Source organism: Hypanus sabinus, chromosome 10 (genome assembly GCF_030144855.1).
Source record: "Hypanus sabinus isolate sHypSab1 chromosome 10, sHypSab1.hap1, whole genome shotgun sequence".
NCBI classification, from domain to species: Eukaryota; Metazoa; Chordata; class Chondrichthyes; order Myliobatiformes; family Dasyatidae; genus Hypanus; species Hypanus sabinus.
The window spans coordinates 15,002,299-15,025,278 of record NC_082715.1 but is presented as its reverse complement, the minus strand read 5'-3'; the positions used below and the strand labels follow the sequence as shown (position 1 = coordinate 15,025,278).

Sequence of the window (22,980 nt, the reverse complement as noted above, 5' to 3'; positions counted from 1 at the left end):
TTCTCACCTTATCTCCTTGCCTGCCCATTGCCGCCTTCTAGTGCTGCTCCCCTTTTTTCTTTTTGTCATGGCCTTCTGTCCTCTCCTATTGCATTCCCACTTCTCCAGCCCTGTCTCTTTCATCAATCTACTTCCCAGCTCTTTACTTCACCCTTCTCCTCCTCTTAGTTTCAGCTATCACCTTGTATTTCTTCCTCCCCTCTCTTTTAACTCTGATTCCTCATCTTTTTCTCCACTCCTGCTGAAGGGTCTCGGCCCAAAACGTCAACTATACGCTTTTCCATAGATGCTGCCTGGCCTGCTGAGTTTCTCCAACATTTTGTGTGTGTTACTCCGTCTGTTTTGTTCATTTTTTAATAATTAACTTATTGACAACTCTTACGATTAGGTTTGCGTTTTCTATCTTGTAGTAATGGTGATTCCTGTAAAATGTGGCTGTCTTCTTGAATGAACAGCTGCAGCCCTTATTTTCATGGTCAAATTAATTAGAGATGAACAGATTGAAATTTTGCTTGGGAAATAATTTATTTAAAGACAAAATTGTGAATAAAATTAAGATCTTAGCAGGTCTAATTAATCCAGTTATCTAAATTTTAAGCATTTCTTGTTAGCACTATCTTCAGGATTTTTTTTTGCACTCTAAACTTCCCCCTTCTGAAGCTGCAGCACACCATTCACCAAGAACAACCCTAATATGATCATTAAATCAGTTGACAGCATGGTGCTATTGTAGTCTGGTGAACTGACCTCTATTTCACAGAGGACAGACATTAGCTTTAAGGTACTTGTCATACCTCCCTTTGGATCATGACCCCAACATTTTACATCAGACTGTGGTCTCCCAGACAATCATGGACTTTATCAGGAGATCCCTCCACTGTCTCAAGTCTTGTAGTGTCTTAGTTCCCAAAACCTGCTTCTACCTCCTGCCCAAAATCCACAAACTTGTCCCACCAAACGTATTTCTTTCTTTATCCTTTTCCATTGGCCCATTCTCTTTGCACTTACATGACACTTCTGATGATGTCTACCTGGAACGTCAGCCCTGTTTCTCTTCCGTCAGACCTAGCCTAACCTGCTGGGCATTTCCAGTAGTTTCTGGTTCTTTAACTTAGGAATTCTCTTCTACAAGAGTAAGTGGCTGTACATTTACTTCGATGTCAACTATGTTGGACCTGTACAGTGAATACGTAGCAACTTCAAACTGTAGGTCACTACAATTTGCCAAAACTGGGGAAAATTTACGAAAAAGCCTCACTGCATGCACTAGTGATTGTACTAACATAAGCTAATGAGGGGCCATTTCCTCACTGAGACATATACAGGACAAACAATGACAAACACAAACAAGCTATCAGATCCTGTTATTGAATTTAGGAATTTCTCCTGTGTTGTTGTTAGGGCATATTCTGGAGTTAAGGTTATATCGCAAATATTAACTTCACCAGTAAATAATCGTCAGACATGAACATGGATTGTAGCCTTTCCTGGAACTGTAGACTGGAGTTGACTGCAAACCAGACAATGCTGATTAACATTCATTTTGGATGCCTGGATTATGGTTGTGAAGCAGGAGGTGTGTGAAAACTATATGTAATTCAAAGGAAGTATTATAGATACATTATAACTATAGAATTGTCCTGCTGTTACCTTTGATCTTTAGCATATAAAAATGTCATGTTATATTAGGTTGAGAGGTACCTTCCTCCAAGAGGGTCACTATTTAATGCGTGCTGCTTGCTTTTGTTGAATAAGCCACTTTTATATCTTCAGTGTGTCTCTGGTGACTTTGTTCATGTTACCCCAGTGTGTACTAGGTTGCCATCTTCTTCTATCCCCAATTGCAGGGGACAGAATGGGGCAATAGAATTGATGAAATCATGACCAAAGGATTCCAAAGTTTGCTCTAATTTTGAGGATAAACTGAAAATGTCAATGATCTTGGTGGCTAATGCCTTTAGAACAGGGGTTCCTAACCTGGGGTCCACAGACCCCTCGGTTATCGGTAAGGGTTCATGGCATTGAAAAGGTTGGGAACCCCTGCTTTAAACTATCAGACACAGGAATTTAGAGGCAGATCTTATGTTCTGGAAATATCCAGGGATCTTTTTGGAAAACTGGACTGTGTTGTCTCAAATTGGACAAAGTGACAAACAACGCACATGATTAAAAGATAATGATAACCATTAATCTATTCTTAAGGTAGGCTGTGATCTATTTATTACTGCCTATTTGATTTAGCAACAGATTTCTAAAAAATAAACTTAATAATCCATTTTGTTCCCTTTGCCACATTTATAAGAAAACAGTAGATATGATAATAAAACAGTGTTCTCTGCTTTACACTCATATTAACCTATTAGCAAAATAGTCAAATGGAAGAAAATATAAAATCCTAAAACATAATTTTTTTAGTATGTCTTATTGATAGCAAATTCTTTTATCATCAGCTACACATCAACCCATCTGCTGGAACGTCTGAGTACTGTTGTATGTCAACAGTTGAAAGTATTGGATATCACTTGACAATATTTGCTTTACATCACCACCCAGTGTCGCAAGGCTCATTTTGTCTTATGGCCAACTGAATGACCTTCCGGTGATCTGATAAAACTTCTGATTGAATGGATGAAAAAACTTGTGCAGCTTATTAACGACCAGGGAGTCCACTTCGGGGTGTATCCGTCCCTTGCTGCCTGCCAGACATTTATTAAATACAATGTTAAACCGCAGACAGTAGAAGCCTCTCGTGGAGTTAAAGTACAAGTTGTATTGGCTTATCCGGGGCGTTAGATTGAGAAACTTCTCCACCAACTGGAGTTCGGGCAGTGGCTCAGTGATGAGGCGATCACCATCCACAATGTGGAACTGTTCAATGGGGAAGAACTTGAGCCACCGCTCCAGATGCTTGGTATATATGCTAGTTCTCACAGCTTTATACTTAGTGTTTACCTCACAGGTGCTGGGGTCAATTGCGAGCTTTTCAAACTTGTAGTAGGTTTTATTCTTCCTCTCCTTTCCCTCCAAGACCTGCGTGTAGTCTGAGATGGCTCGAGTTGTTGGCTCTCGCACAATGATCAGCAGTTTGATGGATGAGTTCATCTTGTAGATCCTCTCAGGGACTTCCTCAGTGATGAAGTATGCTGGACTTTTCTCAATGGTGATCTGGTAAGGGTAGGAAAAGGGCATTTTTTTCCTGTACCACTCGATACCCTTGGCGTAGTTTCCGTCGTTGTCAAAGAAGTGTATCTCTTGCGATGCTTTGACCACCGCCGGGTGCAGGTTGAGCATCTCAAGCAGGGCGCGAGTTCCGCCCTTGCGAACACCGATAATAATGGCCTGAGGAAGTTGTTGTACCATGTTTTGCAGCCTGATCTGTTCCTTTGTCATGTTGCCTTTGCGCAGGTCATATGATGAGCCACGCTTGTACTGCAGAGCACGGAGCATGATTTGGTCTTGGTCCCCAAACTGATCTTCAATGGGACACGCAGGCTGGAGTCTGCAACAAAGCAAGCAAGGGCAATGAGATCATATTTATTGTGATCATCCAGTGATGACACTGCGCTGTTAATATGATGCACATAAAGAAATATATTTATATAGAAAAACATACTGTATATTTATGTTTTCACCTTATTCTTAGTGTTCTGTAGATTATATCATTTATTAATCCACGAAAGCAAAATCTTTCCCTTTGTTAGGGCGTATTCTGGGGTTAGGGGGATTTAGCAAATACTAATTTCACCAGCAACCAATCTTCAGATTTGAAAGTGGATTGCAGATTGAATCTACAATGCAGCTCAAAACAATTAGACCTCAGATGCCTGCATATGCATTAATATGGCCCAGGGTCGGAGGAGATTAACATTCATTTTTGGGCATCTGGAGTCTGGGTGCGAAGGAGGTATGTGAACACTATATGTAATTCAAAGGAAGCATTGAAGATCAAAAGTTCAAAGTAAAATTTATTGTCAAAGTACATACATGACACCACATACAGCCCTGAGATTATTTTTCATGTGGGCATTCAGTACTTAGGAAAAAGAATCTCAGAATATATAGAATTATCCCACTGTTACCTTTGATCTTTAGCATATAAAAATGCCATGTAGTATTGGGTCAGGAGGCCTCTTCTTACAAGAGTGTCTCGAGTAGCTGCTCATTGTGCTGAAAAAACATCTGCATCCACTAGCTTCAGTGTATCTCCTCTGACTTTGTTCACAACACCTTCATTGTTCTATCGAGCATTTGATCTTTTCTTAATAAATAGCATACTGGTTACCATAACACTAACACTGCACCAGCAATTACTGATCAGGGATCAATTTCCACTGCTGCCTTTAAGGAGTTTGTATGCATTCTCCACGACCGTGTGTGTTTCTTTCCGGTGCTCCGCTCTCCTCCCAAGATCCAAAGGTTAGGGTTAGTGAGTTGTGGAGATGCTATGTTGACACCTGAAATGTGGTGACACTCGCAGGCCGCCCAGCACAATATTTGCTGATTTGATTTGATGCAAGCAACATATTTCACTGTATGTTTTGATGTTTTAAAATACATGTGACAAATGAAAAATTAATCTTAATACAAAAAGCATGGAGTTATTCTCAAAGCGCAAATAATCATTTCTTCAGTAGAAATGATCTGATTCCAAGAAATTCAAATATTGATGGAGTTCACTGCCAAGAAGGCCCACCAGCACCTTTACTTCCTGAGAAAGCTGAAGAAATTTGGCCTGTCCTCTAAAACCCTCACTAATTTTTATAGGTGCACCGTAGAAAGCATTCTTCTAGGGTGCATCACAACCTGGTATGGAAGTTGTCCTGTCCAAGACCAGAAGAAGCTGCAGAAGATCGTGAACATAGCCCAGCACATCACACAAACCAATCTTCCATCCTTGGACTCACTTTACACTGCACGCTGTCGGACAGTGCTGCCAGGAGAATCAAGGACACGACCCACCCAGCCAACACACTTTTTGTCCCACTTCCCTCCTGGAGAAGTTTCAGGAGCTAGAAGATTCGTTCGGCCAGATTTGGGAACAGCTTCTTTCCAATTGTGATAAGACTGCTGAACGGATCCTGACTTGGATCTGGGCCGTACCTTCCAAATATCCGGACCTGACTTGCACTACCGTACTTTCCTTTTTCTATTTTCTAATTATGATTTATAATTTAACTTTTTATTACATTTACTTTGATTTGTACTTCAGGGAGCGTGAAGCGCAGAATCAAATATTGCTGTGATGATTGTATGCTCTAGTATCAATTGTTTGGTGACATTAAAAGTACAGTAAAGTAACGTTGTGAGCTAAGTAGATGGGAAGTGAAGGGAAGATGTCTGGGTGAAGACGGGCAAAGTCAAATGGGAATTATCTATGAACCAGAGGCAGGGAGGAGGTTTTCAATTCAAGTGATACTTTGTTCAGTATCCCCAGTGGGCAATTATCCCACCCTCTAATTAGTATGTAACCCTGGACAAGTTTGTCCATTGGTTGGCCTCATGGTTGAAATACTGCAGAGGTGGTGAACAAATTTGCTTGACTTGCCCTAGAGGCAGGGCACTAAAGGTACTTAACTACACCCTTAACTTAGTTCAACGGCCAGGCTTCCTAAGGCCTGGGAAATTGAGGCCTTCCATAATTATGCAAACTAAATGAGAGGCCATCAATTTCTCTAAAATACTAAATTGCAAAAATGATTCCTCAGATGATCTAGTTCCTCATAGTGTTTGTTCCTCCTTCATTATGAACTAGAAATTGAAAGGCTGCAAAAGGCCTGCAGACATGTCTTCAATTTCCCCTCACACTCAACTGAACAGTAAAATTACTTCAAAGTTCAAAAATCAAAGTAAATTTATTATCAAAGTGTGTATGTATGTCACCATATACAACACTAAGATTCATTTTCTTGTGAGCTTAGTATCATAATAGAATCAGTGAAAGACCACATCCAACAGGGTGGACAAACAACCAATGTGCAAAAGGCAACAAACTTTGTAAATACAAGAGAAAATAATAATAATGAAAAATATTGAACACATGAGATGAAAAAAACTGTGGTGAATCCAGTGTTGGGGTAAATTCATTTGAATGGAGTTCTCCCCTCTGGTTCAAGAGCCTAATAGGCTGAGGTGTAACAACTACTCCTAAACCTACACCCACCACTTTCATTGGCATCTCTGCCCACACTCTTAGCACTCTCTGAGTGAAGAAGTTTCCCGTAATGTTTCCCAAATACATTTTACCTTTCACACGTAACCTAGGACTTCTAGTTCTAATTTCATCCAGCTGTAGTAGAAAAAAGCTTGCATATACCCTCATAATTTTGCATACCTCTATCACAGCTCCCTCATTCTCCTACACTCCAGGGAAAAAAGTCCTGACCTAAACACAAGAGATTCTCCAGATGCTGGAAATCTAGAGCAACACACACAATGCTGGAGGAACTCAGCAGATCAGATAGCGTCTATAGAAATGAATAAAAAATCAACTTTTTGGGCAGATATCCTTATCAGAACACTTCATCGGTCCAAACCTATTCAACCTTTCCCTATAGCTCAAGTCCTGGTAACATTCTTGTAAACTTTCTCTGTGCTTTATCAATGTTATTTATAACTTCCCTGTGGGTAAGTGACCACAGCTGCACACAATAACCTGAATTAGTCCTAACATATTCTATAAATTCAACATAACATCCCAACTCCAGAATTCCTGAATGTGCCAAAAGTTATCTGTACAACCCTATCTACCTGTGCTGCCAATTTCAAGGGATTAGGGATCTGTATTCCCAGATCTCTCTGTGCTACCACAGTAAACGTATTCAAAAAATTCCTGGATATATTCAATGCAAGTGGATCCCATTTGGCGATTAGTCTGTTTGGGTCAATTAGTCCAAATGAAAAGTGTGAGCTGTACTTCTTAGGATAAGCATGTTATTCCCACAAGGGAATGCCATCAGCTTTGTAAAAATGTTTAAAGATTTCCTTTATTTGTCACATGTACAGTACCGTGGAAATGTCTTTGGCACATAGGAAAAATTCTGTAAAGTGAAGATGCTTCAAAAATAATTAAATGATAAGTTTCTAAATATCAGAAAAATTACCATAAAGAGCAGTAAACAGGAACAGACTAAATCAAATCAATATTTAGTGTGACCACCCTTTGCCTTTAAAACTACATCAATTGTCTTAGATGCACTTTTATAAGAAAATTGGTTGGTAGATTGTTCAAAGCATCTTGGAGAACTTGCCCCAGATTTTGGCTGTCTTTCTTGTTTCTGTCTCTACAGGTAATTCCAGACAGCCTCGATGATGTTGAGATCAGGGCTTTGTGGAGACCATACTATCTGAATTCATATGCATGGTTCTGTACGTTGAAACATCAGATCATACAATGAAATGCATTATTTTTGTCAAATAAAATCAGCGAGGATGTGCTGGCAGCCTGTAAGTGTCACCACACTTCCATCACCAACATGGCAGGCACCCTAACCTGTCATCAATCATCATCATCATGCAGGCAATCACAGTCTCCATGACTATGATTGTTCTTACGCAATTTTCCTATTGCGTTCTTCTGGGTACGACAGGTGACCTCAGTCATTATCAATACTCTTCAGAGATAATCTGGCTGGTGTCAGTGGTCGCATAGCCAAGACTTGTGATATGGACCAGCTGCTCATACAACCATTCACCATCTGCTCCCATGGCTTCGTGTGACCCTGAACTGGCTGGGTCAGGTGGGGTTGCTAAGCAGGTGATACACCTTGTCCAAAGATGACCTGCAGGCTTGTGGAGGGAAGGAGTGCCCTACAACTCCTTTGATAGAGACGTATCTCCATTCTGCCACCTGAACTGTAGATCCTTGAAATATGGGAAGAAACCAGTTCACCCAAAGGAAACCCATATGGTCACGGGGAGAACCTAGAAACCCCTTGCAGACAGTGGTAGGAATTGAACCCCAATCTTAAAGCTGGTTGCTGTAAATAGTTATGCTAACTGCTATGCTACCATGCCAGCTCAAGAAAACAAAGAGGTTTCAAATGAGTAGTAAAAACGCGAAGTCCTACAGCCTATTCACTACCATTTTAAACAATATGAAATATATACAGAATTCAACAGAAGTGACGGCCAGGGTAATGTAGAGAAAATGAAAAGTCTAATATATTACATTGCAGTATTAAATGATTTATTCTCAATTTTCTGGAAGCTGTTTAGCATGCATACTTAATAATTTTCTGAATATTAGTTTGAATTTATTACCAGTGGTTTTGATGTGAATTTTCTGAAAATTGATTAATTTGCCACATAAATAGAGCAGATCTTTTTTTCTGACTGCAACCTCACATTAACATTCAGACCATGTTTGCTTCTCTGCCAATGCTCCAAAGGAGGATTGCTTATGTATCAATTGAACTCCAAAGGGCAGACGGGAGTATTTCAACTTTAAGATCATGTCAGCACTATCATTTCTCAGCTGTTATCTCATGGTACCTGTAAACAAGGAAGATAAGGTCACAGGAAAGTGGACCCTGAAATCAGTGCAGTAAAGAATCGTCTTGGAATATTGACTTATTGATGGAGGTTGTTAAATGCATTTTGCAGGGTCACCACTTCATCTGTGTATGTATCCATAAAGCACCGAGCCCTGATTTTAAACTCAGTGCAATTGACATAAACAGGCCAATTGCTGGCTGGAAACAGCAACGGTCACTTACTGCCCTATTTGTACTGCTAATTCGGCTTACATCATCCTGACTTGGGACCTGAGGTATAATGACAACCTGTTTCAGGCAGAGAGCCACCTTTGCTGTGTGTATCATGAATCTCCAGCACATTAGCACTGCTTTCATTTGGAATATACATCACGTTTATTACTCCTGAAGCAGAGCGCATAACCTCACTCACCCCAACGTGGAGCTGGTTCCACAGCACATGGTTGTGTCACTCAGGCCGGAGGAGAAACGCCTCATATTCTGTCTGGGTAGCCTCAAACCCGGTGGCACGAACATTTATTTCTCAAACTTCTGGTAATTGCCCCCCCCCCTCCCACCAGCACACTTAGGTTGGAGGAGCAACACCTTTATATTACATCTGGGCAACTTTCAATGTGATGCTATGAACATCGATTTCTCAAACTTCTGGCAATGACCTCCCCCCCCCCCTCACCATCCCCTATTCCCATTTCCCTTTCACCTTATCTCCTTACCTGCCTATCATTTCCGCCCCCCCCGTCCTTTCCTCCATGGCTTTCTCTATTCTCCTAGTCCCCCTTCTCCAGCCCCACAGCTCTTTCACCAACCAATTTCCCAGCTCTTTACTTTGCCCCTCAGCCCCTCTCAGTTTCAACTATTGTGGCACTTCCTCCCCTCCCCCCACTTCCTTACTCCAACTCCTCATCTTTTTCCCAGTCCTGATGAAGGGTCTCAGCCCGAAACTTTGACTGTACTCTTTTTAATAGACGCTGCCTGACCTGCTGAGTTCCTTCAGCATTTTGTTTGTGTTGCCACAACATAAGGACTCACTTTCAAGGTCTCTACAACTCATCTTCACAATATTTATTTATTTATTTACACCCCCCCCCCCAATCTATTTATTATTATTTTATTTTTATTTTTGTTTTTCCACAATTTGTTGTCGCTTGCTCATTGGTTGATTGTCCAGCTTTTATCTTGTGTGTAGCTTTTCACCGATTATTTTGTGATTCTTTGTATCTACTGTGAATGCTGAATCTCAGGGTAGTATATAGTGATGAATATGTGTACTTTGATAATAATTTTACTTTGAAATTTGACTGTTGAACTTTAAATGCTTGACTCCTGTTCCATGTCTATGAGCTCTGGAATTCTTGATTTCCAGCTACTTGATGAAAATTTATCAACTTTTGAGATTCAATGTTGTCACTGTCCATTGCTTTAAAGACCAGCAGGTAAATACCCATTCTACTCAAAACACACTTGATAGTTTCTTACATCAAGAATCAGTTTGGAGGATCTACACTGCAAAGCTGCCTGTGTAAATATATCCTCCTCTGATCTAGAGAACAAATTCTCGTTTGTGTGTGTGTGGGGGGGGGGGGGTGGTGGTGAGGTTGGTGGTTTGGTGTGGTGTGGCATCCAGGCTATGCACCCCCCCCCCGCCAGTGTTTACTTGTCTGGAGATGGGCTTTGCCCCCCCCCCCATGTTTACTCGGCCAGAGATGGGCTTTGTGCCCACCCTTCAGTGTTCATTTGGTGGAAGATGGGTTTTATTGTGGTCGACTGTGAATTGATGGCACACGTTGTGGGACATTTTTTATTGCGTGATTGTGATACTATCTGTGCCTGCTATTTTATATGTGCTTTGTTCTGTGTGACTGTTGGTTCTGTGTTTTGCACCTTGACCCCAGAGTAATTGACGCACCATCAATAACTCTTGGAGACGTGAGGCGAGATATAGGCTTTTATTGGCTGGAAGAAAGAACAAGCAGCAATTGACCACCACACTACATCCTGGAGACAGAGGTCGGGGCTCAGTCTCCAATCGCCTCTATACCGGGGTCCGTGGGAGGGGCCACAGGAGCAGTCAGCGGGGGGCGTGTCCAGACAAGTATATGTAGTTCACCACAGTAACGCTGTCTAGTTTGGTTGTATTCATAAGTATTCGTGTACGGTTGAATGACAATTAATCTTGAATTGAATAATGATTGTTGAATCTCCTCCCTAATGTTGGAAATAAACAGAATTAGAGAGCCAGAATTACTGTTTATAAAATATTAGATGAATTAATGTAAGACTGAAGTAGTTGAGTCATTTGTACTTTTTAATAAACTCGTGTACATTTCACAGTATATGGTGGTTCATTCCCACTTACTGGCAGAAAGCCACTTAGCAGTTCAACTAATGGTTTATTAACTTTCTTATTTTTCATTGGCTATTAGCACATTATCCACATGATGTAACTGTGCAACCAGCGACTGGTTTAGTCTTACCTAAGGAACCTTCTGTTATCTGGTTTATAAAAGATGTTGGACTTTTCAGAGGCGCCATCTTTATTTTCTCTTTTTATATTCACCTTCGTTCATCTCTGTTTTGCTTCACAGCTCTCTACTTAGTCTAGTAGTGTTTGTATATTTATTTAAACTTTAAACTTATTTAAGCAAGTGGCTGTGGAGGCCAAGTCATTGGGTGTATTTAAGGCAGAGATAGATATGTCTTGACAAGCCAGAGCATCAAAGGGTATGGGATAAAAGCAGAGTTGTGGGGATGATTGGAAGAATTGGATCAACCTATGATTGAATGACGGAGCAGACTCAATGGGCCGAATGGCCTATTTCTGCTCCTATATCTTACGGTCTTCTGCTCTAAAATTAACAAACGTTGAGAATTAAGACTATTTGCCATTCTTGAACCCCAGAAGACCCGTAAAGATCAGAAAAATAACAGAGATCCTACCCTAGTCTATGTTAATGTTGGATTAACTACTAGCTATCTTTTGGGATTTATACATTTTATGTCCATTTAACTATATAATATTCACATCCCTTTAATATAACAAAATATTTGATCTTACTTGGGTACTTGGTATTCAGCCAGGACACGTGCTCACATCTTAGAAGAATTGTCGTTCAGAATATTTATTAGTTATTCTCTGTCCCGAGCCATTTTGCAACTTTTATACCTGGCACTCCGCTTTCCCCCTGCCATATGGGTCTGAAGCAGTTCTTTTTACTGCTACACTCCATTTTGGCTGCTGTTCTTTAAATTCCCAGGTCAATTTTGGCTCTCTAATTCTGTTCATTTCTCCATTTGCTCCTTCGATAAACTCTATTTCTTATTCCTACAGCGTATCTAATGATCCCCAAGCAATAAACTGAATGGAAATAAGTCACAGCTGCTCCTCTATTCAGAATCAGAATCAGGTTTAATATCACTGGCATATGTTGTGAATTTTGTTGTCTTTGCGACAGCAGTACAGTGCGATGCATGATAAAAGGAATAAAACTGTGAATGACAGTATGTTTTTATATATTAGATAGTTAAGTTCAAGTAAAGCAGAGATAGAAATAAAAAAAGTAGTGAGGTAATGTTCATGGGTTCAATATCCATTTTGAATGACAGAGGGGGAGAAGCTGTTTGTGAATCACTGAGTATGTGCCTTCGGGCTTCTGTACTTCCTTCCTAATAGCAGCAATGAGAATAAGGCATGTCCTGGCTGATGGGGTCCTTAATGATTGAAGCTGCTTTTTTGAAGCATCACTTCTTGAAGATGTCCTGGATACTACAGAAGCTGGTGCCCATGATGGGGGTGACTAAATATACAACCCTCTGCAGCTTGTTTTGATCCTGTGCAGTAGCCCCTCTCCCTTACCAGACGGTGATGCCTCTTGCCATACTGCACCAACCGCCGCCACTGGGCTATAAACATGCAGGAGCAGTGCGTGAATAAGCACCTTGCTCAAGGACACACACACACTGCCTCGGCTGAGGCTCAAACTAACGACCTTCAGATTGCCAGCCCAACCCCTTAACCACTTGGCCACATGCCAACAGTTAGAATGTTCCCCAAGGATCTAATGTGTTTTTCTTTTCATTCCGCCACATACACACGATTTGATCTGAGCGTTTTACCCACTGGTGATGAATAAAGCCCAAGGTAATTAATGTCATTCCTTCTGGAGCTGCACCTCAGTCTTCGCTTGTTATGTTACAGGTTGTATAACGTGGACGATCATGGTCTTTCGGTGACCATGTTTGTTCTTGGCAAATTTTTCTACAGAAGTGCTTTGCCATTGCCTCCTTCTGGGCAGTGTCTTTACAAGATGGGTGACCCCAGCCATTATTGATATTCTTCAGAGATTGTCTGCCTAGTGTCAGTGGTCGCATAACCAGGACTTGTGATGTGCACCGGCTGCTCATACTACCATCTACCATCTGCTGCTATGGATTCATATGATCCTGGTCGGCAGCTAAGCAGGTGCTACACCTTGCCCAAGGGTGACCTGCAGGCTAGTGGAGAGAAGAACTTTCCATCTCCTTTGGTAGAGACGTATCTCCACTCCACCACCATATAAGACCTTAATCCTCTTTGATGAAATTAGAGCTTCCAGAAAGCAAATAATTCCCAAGTTCAAATGTCTTTAATTGAATGTTCTATCATAAATAAAAACATGATCTGGACATAACTGATACGATCTATATGATATTCATAACCAGCATCCCATAATTGTTGCATAACCATCTGGTATGGAGGGGCCTCCGCACAAGATTGGAAATGGCTGCAGAAATTTGCAAAGTCAGCCAGCTCCATCATGGGTACTAGTTTCCCTACCATTGAAGACATCTTTAAAGAATGGTGTCTAAAAATCTGGTATCCATCATCGAGGCCATGCCCTCTTTTCATTGCTACTATCTCAGGGAGGAGGAACAGAGGCTTAAAGATACACACTCCATGATTCAGGAACATCTTCTCCCCACCTGCCATCAGATTTCTGAATGGTCAATGAACCAACCCGTGATCACTACCACACTATTTTTTTCTTTCTTCTCTCTCTTTTGGCACTACAATACACCGTATGCGTCACATTTATTTATTTATTTTAATGTTTTGCACTGTACTGCTATCCCAAAAACAATGCATTTCACTGCATGTGTTAGCGATAATAAACTAATTCATTTTCACAGAATGATCACTAGGCCTGTGACTAGTGGTGTGCTGCAGGGATCAGTGCTGGGTCAGTTGTTGTGTGTCATCTATATCAGTGATCTGGATGATAATGTGGTTAACTGGCTCAGCAAATTTGCAATGAAACCAAGATTGGGGATGTAATGCACAGCAAGGTAGGCTATCATGGTTTGTAGAGGGATCTGCATCAGCTGGAGAAATGGACTGAAAAAGGGCAGATGAAATTTAACAGGTATGAGGTGTTCCACTTTAGTAGGACCAACCAGAGTAGGTCTTACACAGTAAGCGGTCAGACATTGAGGTAGACGCTCAAACAAAGGGATTTGGGAATACAGGTCCATAATCGATTGAAAGTGGTGACACAAGTAGAGAGGATCATAAAGAAAGCTTTTGGCACATTGTGCTTCATAAATCAGAGTGCTGAGTACAGGAGATGGGATGTTATGTTGAAGTTGTATAAGATGTTGGTAAGGTCTAATTTGGAGTATTGTATAGAGGGAAGGTGTAAGCAAGGTTGAAAGAGTACAAATTTACAAGAATGTTGATGGGACTGGGGGACCTGAGCTATAAGGAAAGATCGAATAGGCTAGGAATTTAGAAGATTCAGGGGAAATTTGTCAGAGGTATACAAAAAGGTATAGATAGGGTAAATGCAAGCAGGCTTTTTCCACTGAGGTTGAGTGGGACCACAACTAGAGGTTAAGAATGAAAGGTGAAAAGTTGAGGGGGAGCATGAGGGGAATATTCTACACTCAGAGGCCTGTGAGATTGTGGAATGAACTGCCAGTGTAAGTGGTACATGTGAACTGACTTCAATGTTTAAGAAAAATTCAGGTGAGTACATGGATGGTAGGGGAATGGAGGGCTTTGGTCGCGGTGCAGATCAATGGGAGTGGGGCAGTTTAAATGGTTGGGCACAGGCTAGATAGGCTGAGAGCCTGTTTCTACACAGCACTTTTCAATGACTCTATTACTCAAAGTGCAGAGCTGATTCAATCTGCGAGATCAGAAGCATGCGAGGTCTTTTGATGAGGAACAGAAAAAATACCAAGCCTTCTTCATCATATAAGTAATAATGAAAGAAATTAGTTTTAAATCATCTTAACATGGTGTCAGTTTATGAGAAACAGCTGACATAACTACATTAAATTTCTGGTTAAATTATTGAGTATGTCTGCCTAACAGAACAATTACAGAAATGGATTTCATTAAAGATTTATTGATTCTAATCATAAATTACAACTTCCTATTTATTGCTGGTAACAGTGGGAGCAGTTAGTGAAATACATCAATTTGCTTTTCAAGATCCAACAGTTTCTTCCTTCTACTATTGATTAACATTCGTTGCTCTTTTGTTCCCTTTGCTAGATTGACTAGTCATTTATACACGCACATACGCTGCTCTGAGAAATCCATTATCATGACTCTCCCTCAAACCCAACAGCTGGACTCCATAATTAAAGTAAAAAGCATTAATTCTGAAGCTACTAACTTCACATAACTTTGTAAAAATGTTCAGTGAATCCATTTTGAGTTTCTTTGTCCCTCGAAAATAAGGCCACGTAAATGTACTCTCAGGTTAATTGCAACTTTTTAAAAAAAAGCAACAAATGGAGAAACTTAGAAAAAATGTACTTCTATTGATGTGGTTGTTATCGTAGATAGCTACCCACAATGCACTTCTAAATTCAGAAAATACCATTATCTCTCTTTCTCTCTCCCTTGATACCGCTGCTCAGTAGTGAAGGAGCAAGATTTAATCGATGCGGATTGTAGATTTGGATTCTAATTCACGTTTATGATGTGTTTTGGTTCCAGTCTAGTTCTGTTCTCTCTTTCTTGTTACTACTTCTGGGCGATCTTTGAATAGGGGCAGTCTGCAGATAATGAACATTGAGCTGAGCAGAACTGAAATATGCCTTTTGATTTTGTGTTTTATATTCTGTGTTTTCACTCATTTTTTTCTCCTTGTTGCCATTTGCGCAGGGGAGAGGGGTTTATGCTTGATGCTTTTCTTTGAACGGGTTGGCTCCGCAGTTCTTTTTGTTTCGTGACTGCCTGGGGGGGGGAAGATGGATTTCAGGGTTGTATACTGTATACATACATTGATAATAAATGTACTTTGAATCTTTGAAACTTTGAAATTCCTGCTGGCCATATTTGAAATACTGTAATTGCAAGTGAGAGAGAATGTGATGATCTGAACTCATTTGGTGTCAAACTGCTTGTGAAATGATATAGTTTGACACATACCTCGTGTCAGTGCAGCAGTGCTCTGTCAGGGCTCCATGCCACTGATCAATCAGGCCAGAATTTACTACTCTCCCCTTTCCCCATGCAAAATGACAGTAATGGTAAGCCCACATCTCCCTTCTTATTTCTTCTCTCTTTGGGATGAACAGGTTAAGTCTAGATGGTGGATTTTCTATGGGAATTGGTGATCATGGTGGAGGTTGGGATGTGGTCAGACAGAGAACAATAAAACAAATTCTTGTCTGACCTGGGATTTGAATGTGATGGATTTATTAAGGGAAATAAAAATGTATTACTATACATGAGTGCTCAGTGGGTGGATTGGTCCTAAAATATAGTATAATTTTTCCTCTGATTTTGGATCATTATTTTTAAATTCTATTAGTTTTACGTAAAGTATATACGGGTGGTGGACATTGTGCTGGCTGGTGGTGTAATGGCACCAGCACTGAACTTTGAGGCAAATGGTCCTGAGTTCGAATCCAGCCAGCTCCTTGCACACTTTCTATCCGTGCTGGGCTGAGCGTTGAGCTAGTAACTCGGCCTCGTAAAATGCTACAAAAATGGCAAAAATGCTGCCCAATGCGCCACAAGCAAATAATGGGTCGAACTGCAACCCCCTCTATTCTCCATTCCTTTCTAGGATGTATGCATCTTGGTAAGCTCTACATAAACAGGTCAATATAATATTTCATTTTGGAGCCAATTTAGTGCATATTTTTATGTTTTTGGTCTAGATCTTGCTCCTGTTGTTTCATCTCTCTCTCTCTCTTGCACACTGACCTCACTAGAGGTCATAGTTTAAGTGTGAAAGATAAAATATTTAAGGTAAATCTGGAGGGGATCTTCTTTGCTCAGAGGGTGGGGCAAGTGTGGAACAAGCTGTAGATGCAAGCTCAATTGTAACATATAAGAGAAATTTGGACAGGTACATGGATGAGAGAGGTATGGAGGGCTATGGTCTAGGTGCAGATAGATAGGACTAGGCAACTATGGACTAGATGGGCTGAAGGGCTTATTTCTGTGCTCTAGTGTTCTATAATGCTCTAAAACCTGTCCAACCCTTTGATATACCTCTGCTCCTGTCTCCGTACCAGGCCTGACTACATTTTAGATTCATCTTGCTGCCCTCTGTGCTTTACTTGGAATGAATGTTTTTTCAAGATGGCCATTGGTGCTATAGAACAAATGGTAAAACAATAGCTCCCATGCTCTTCTGTCACCCACTTTCCAGCCTTGCATGACTGATAAGGTCACTTGGAGAAAAATATTAGAATGGTAGTAACATTGATAAAATTGTTATCTGGATATCACCTGCTTTCACCTAGAAAGGGTTAGTCTTTTCTGGTTGCCTCTCCAATGATCTGCTGCATTAAAATATGTAGCTTTAGTTCTTTCAACGAATGGTGCATGAGGGCCCTCTATTCAAAGACTTGTGCCCTGAGTTTAAATTCTCTGCCCCTGCAGGAAGGAAATGCAACAGCAAAGGGGATAGAAACTTGTTTTTGTTTTATCATAGATTAATCAGGAGTCTTTACGTGACACAGCTGTGTTCCATACAAATGAAATGCCAGACAGAGTGAAGAAGTGAGTATGTTAAAGGCAATCCCACAAAATAACTCCTCCAAGAGGTCCACCATCTTGTGGTTTGGAGGCTTGTGTGCCTCAATGACCTGGAGAGTAATGTCAGTTGGAGTCAGGCTTTATGCTTTGGCTCCTGGTAGGCTCATCCATACCAAACAGGTCAAAGGGTAGAGGGCGGACTAAGAGTGGTCCACTGGTCCTCCAGGTTTGGCAGTTCAGCTCAGGGCTAACAAACCTGACTGGTTAAAAAAAGAATTGATACAGAAGCAGCAAGGAAGAGTCCTTCTACTTCTGCATGCTATAGTATTCCTGAGTCTCCACCCAGGACTTGCCTGACTGACAGTAGTGAAAATGAGAGGAAGTTACTGACATGATGAACAGAACCCTGAACCCTACCAGAGATGCAGGATCTTCATTGCTGGTCTAAACGCTAGTGGTATAATCGTTAGTAACACAGAAAATAACTCATAAATTTTGCAGAGGATTCATAAGAAATATTATTTTTATATGCTTACAGTGAAATTGTATGAATAATTTCTGTTGAGTATCTCTAGCACATTGAAAGTATACCTTAAATCTGCAAATTTTATTCAGAATGTTACAACATATAGAGACAAGTTTTATGCAATACTCTTGAAGATATTTTTGCAATATTCTGGGGCGTAGCGTGATGCTGTTACAGCTCGTGGCATTCTGGAGTTTGGAGTTCAATTCCAGTACCATCTGTAAGGAGTTGCTGCACATCCTCCCCATGATGACTTGGGTTTTTCTGAGGTGCTCTGGTTTCTTCCCATAATCCAAACAGGTACTGGGTAGGTACTTTGGCGATTTTCAATTATCCCGTGATTAGGTAAGGGTCAATCGGGGTTGTTGGGGGCATGGCTGAAGGGCCAGAAGGGCTTAATCCGTGTTGTATTGCTAAATAAATGAAATAAAATAAATTTACCATAAAACTATCAAATTAATGGAAGTGTGTGTGTTTTTTTTTCAGATTCTTCTCTCCCATCACTTCCCTCCATGTCACGCCTGGAATTGGTGGAAGCGTCTGACAAATCTGCTCTGAAAACATCACTAACTTGCACTCTCATTTTCCTGGGGAAGCATCTTGCCTTCCCTGGAGGGCGTTCTAAACCCCGAAATTGTTGGCATGAAACCGCATCTAATTGCTGTGTCAAATAAAGTACAACACTGGAAAAGTACATTCAACCGGAACTTATTAAATGCATAGCAGCATACAAGCAATACATTTCACTACACAAATGTCATTCATTGAATGTGAAAAAGAAAATAAATGCACTAACCTATCCAAGTTCCCAACTCTGGCAACTATGTATAAGAGGCTTCCAACAGCAAGACTGCCCAGCAAAAAGAGCTTCTGTCTCAGCAACGCCTGCTGTTTGAATAGCATGGCCCTCCATCAATCTTCAGGACTGCGTCTTCAGCCTGCAGTGACCAGACAGTAAAAGCACCTATCAGAAAATGTGAAAATTCATGAACTGCCATTAATTTGAAGTCAGTCAATCAATCATATGGTTTTCAAAGGTTAAGTAAGCACATACTTCTTTGAACAAAAGGAACCCATAGATAATCCATTAGATCAATATGTTTCTCCCATAATGAAGATTAATGATTTAGTGTGAAGTTTCCCAGAAAGTCCACTCATCGGTGAGCCTGTTACATTTTAATAGTGATGAAGAATGCTAATTTGCAAGCATTCTCTTTTAGCTAACTCTTTTGTGCAGGGACTAGATGGACTGAAAGGCCTATTTCTGCGCTGTACTTTTCCATGACTGTATGACTCTATGCTGTTTTTATGCTGCCTTTAATCTGAGAAAGTTTTAACTTTTTAACAAAATAAACTTTATTCTTAATAAAAAATTATTTACAAGAATAAACCTTTCAATATCATTTCATTCTTACATTCATAGTCAAAGCTTCCCATGCTGTTCTGTGACATTCATACGCATCAATAGCACTACCATCACTCTCGTGGTTCTCTGGGGTGGTATACCATGAGGATAATAGAGGCCCCTCCCTGTACGGTCCTCCCCTACTGAGTCCTTGTGGTGGCTGCAAGCTTCGGTGCATCACTCAGCACGTACTCCTGTGGTCTGGAACCTGCCGGAGGGCAGCATTCCTCCACGGACATCTTGATATGCTGGCAGACCAACAACATTTAATGGAGTGTTGGTCTGGTTTGAAACGTGGCCATTTTATCAGGCACTTGAGGCTCCTGGAAGTCTCCTCAAGCTCTCCAGGTTGAATGTTGAATTCAGTTTTCATTGCAGTAGACATTGAGTCTCTTTGCATTCTCCACCTTCCATAATTAGTTCCACCCTCCCTACCACACAACATCTGGTAATCCAGTTTGATGGTTCAAGCTACTCTAATTTTGATTCACAGTGAAAGGTCATTAGCAAAAAAGTATTCTTAATATCACTATGAACTTCTGTGTGATTCTGAAGCCACTTGGAGTGAGTTCTGCAGATTGCGATGTACCTATCAGCAAAAATTAGCATTGAACAAAGTGTTATATTCTCCTACTGCTCTTTTAGCTTGTGTTCAATAAGTCCATCTGTTTTAAAAGCACAATTTCTACCTTATTCAAGTGTCCAATCACATTCCCATAAGATGCTCATTATATCTCCCATTTTTTCCCTCCATAGGTCTTTTTTGGCCCATTGTGCTGCCTACAGGAGGATAGAAAGCCAACGTACAGTACTCTGCAAAAGTCTTGGGCATGCTAGATTTTTTATATGGCTTCAGATGTTATGGTCCCCACAACAATCGCAACATCATAGAAGCTGTCTGGGTTGACCTGGAAAGATAGAAGCAAGAGCGACAGCCAAAGTCTGCAGAAGAACTGTGGCAAGTTCTCCAAGATGCTGGGAACAACCTACCAGAACTGCGCAACTGTGTATCTAAGAGTATTGATGCAGTTTTAAAGGCAAAGCATCGTCACATCAAATATTGATTTGATTCAGTTTTTTTTACTGTTTACTGCTCTTCTTAGTAATTTTTTTCTGATATTTAGAAACTTTTCATTTCATTATTTTTGAAAACATCTTCATTTTACACAATTATTTTACATAATTTTGTACAGTTGTGTAGTTCTGGGCTTCTGCCTCTGTACTCTGAGACTGAATGTGAGAAGCTGCTGGATCAGTCTCCTCTCCAACTTTGTTCTTTGTTCCTATTCTTCAGGCTGGGGCTCAGGTTTCTCAGTAGGTGGGCAGGGGCAACTTGAGATATACTGAATGGGCAATAACCCCCGCCAACCCATGATCTCCAGGAGTGCAGCCCAAAACCAGCGACCCACAGTATTTCCTTTAAGTCAATTTCTTCAAATATCTGATGTAATGTATGACAACAAGTCTCAACAGACAAACACAGATCACTTTGTTAGTTCTCAACATTGTATAAAGAATATAAAATGCTAAATGTAAACAATGCTTATCCTATTAATTTTTTCACAGCATAATTTCTTATTTCTTCATCAATGACATGAAACTACTCTGCACCTACGTCTCCTCCCTCACCACCTGTCAGGGCCCCAAACATCTGAGTCTGTCAACAGATACACCTTATGCTTTTATTTCTTTTAGTGACCACAGCATATTAGGGAGGCTAAGCGCAGGGAAGGCTGCTCCAGTACTTCACAGTTCTTTTCAGCAGAAAACCAAAGTCTGACAGAAAAGGTCACTAGAGCTGAGGTGTACTTTACAGCTTTCATCATTGAGCATAACCTGCCATTCCAGGCGTGTAAGCGCACAGGCGAGCTGTTCAGGAAAATGTTTCCTGATTCAGAAACAGCAAAACACTATGCCTGCTCATCAACCAAGACAGCAGCTATTATGGACATGTCACTGGAACCTGAGCGTTCAGAGGATCTGTACCAGTTCATCCGGACGGAAAAAAAGGCATGAGGAAAGCAACGGCATCATGTGTGAGAAGAAATGTGCCATTTTAGCCAGGTACTATAATGAAACACAGGATAAGATAACAGTTGGATTTGTAGACATGCCTGTGTGCAATGATGCCAAATCTGAAAACATATTCAACTGCATTGCGTCATCCATGCATGACAAAGGCCTTGAATGGTCTAATTGTGTAGGATTTAGTAGTGACAACTGCAATGTGATGATTGGCAAAAACAACTCTGTCTGATCAAGAGTGAAAGCACAGGCCCCTCATATTTACAGCGTTGGCTGTCCAAGTCACCTGGTCAAAATTTGTGCCAAAACAGCTGCTAAGGAGCTCCAATGTTAGTTGAAGAACTGCTCATTGACATCGAATACTACTCTGAGAAAAGTTCCAAACGAAGAGAAGACCTAAAACAGTTTCAAGATTTCTGCAATGTTGCCCAGCAGAGAGTACATCGTCTTACACGCTGGCTTTCTTTAGGAAAAGGTTTGGACATCTACTCCACCAATGGCCAGTCTTTATTTCACATTTTGAATCCAAGACTGAGAATCAGAAGTCATCTCATATTCAGAAGAGGCTGAAAGACCCCCAAATGAAACTATACACAATCTTTCTCCATTATGTCACACAATGTTTTGACAAATTCAATTTGATTTTTCAAAAGAAGGTACCTATCCTCTTCAAGTTGGATCAGAGTGTGGAAGAGTTCCTGCATGACAGAGCAAACAGTTTTATTGAGCTGAAGGTATTGAGAGAACAGAATGTTCAGGAAATACAAGCAACACACACAAAATGCTGGTGGAACGCAGCAGGTCAGGCAGCATCTATCAGGAGAAGCGCTGTCGACGTTTCGGGCTGAGACTCTTCGTCAGGACTAACTGAAAGGAAAGATAGTAAGAGATTTGAAAGTAGGAGGGGGAGGGAAAAATGCAAAATGACAGGAGAAGACCGAAGGGGGAGGGGTGAAGCTGAGAGCCAGAAAGGTGATTATCATTTCGCATTTCCTCTCCTCCTCCTACTTTCAAATCTCTTACTATCTTTCCTTTCAGTTAGTCCTGACTAAGGGTCTCGGCCCGAAACGTTGACAGCACTTCTCCCTGTAGATGCTGCCTGGCCTGCTGCGTTCCACCAGAATTTTGTGTGTGTTGCTTGAATTTCCAGCATCTGCAGATTTCCTCGTGTTTGCCTTTTAAATTCAGGAGACAGATGTAAGCAACCCTGAAATTCACTGCCCAGATGAACAGCTTTTTATTGGGTACCTGGCAAGAGGCAGTTGCTAAACGGGGAAGCACAAGAGATTCCCCTCTTACAAGACAAAGCGGTTCTCCAAAGATGCCAGAACATTCTATGTCAGGACCTTTCAAAAAATCTTGAAGAAGTTCCCAATGAGAGACCAAATCTTGAAAAATCTGTCAGTGGTCAACACAGAGAGCCAAGATGGGGTGAATCCCAGAGCAGAGTTTGACTTTGGCAGGGAGATTTCCAAATGTGATCAAGGTAGATGCAAGAGAACAACTCCACTTGGAAGTCCTGGTGCAAACTACAAAAGTTTGCCAGTTG

At 40.9% G+C, this 22,980-nt stretch overlaps 1 protein-coding gene across 1 annotated transcript; it reads right to left on the bottom strand.

The window, feature by feature from the left end:
* Positions 1-2,574: 2,574 nt before the first annotated feature.
* On the bottom strand, positions 2,575-18,933 carry LOC132400253 (heparan sulfate glucosamine 3-O-sulfotransferase 5). The gene is made up of 2 exons (XM_059981230.1): positions 18,798-18,933; positions 2,575-3,499 (listed from the first exon to the last, which is right to left on the bottom strand). Exons 1-2 carry the CDS (start codon positions 18,902-18,904, stop codon positions 2,575-2,577), a joined length of 1,032 nt encoding a protein of 343 aa, XP_059837213.1. The 5' UTR covers positions 18,905-18,933.
* Positions 18,934-22,980: the final 4,047 nt, after the last annotated feature.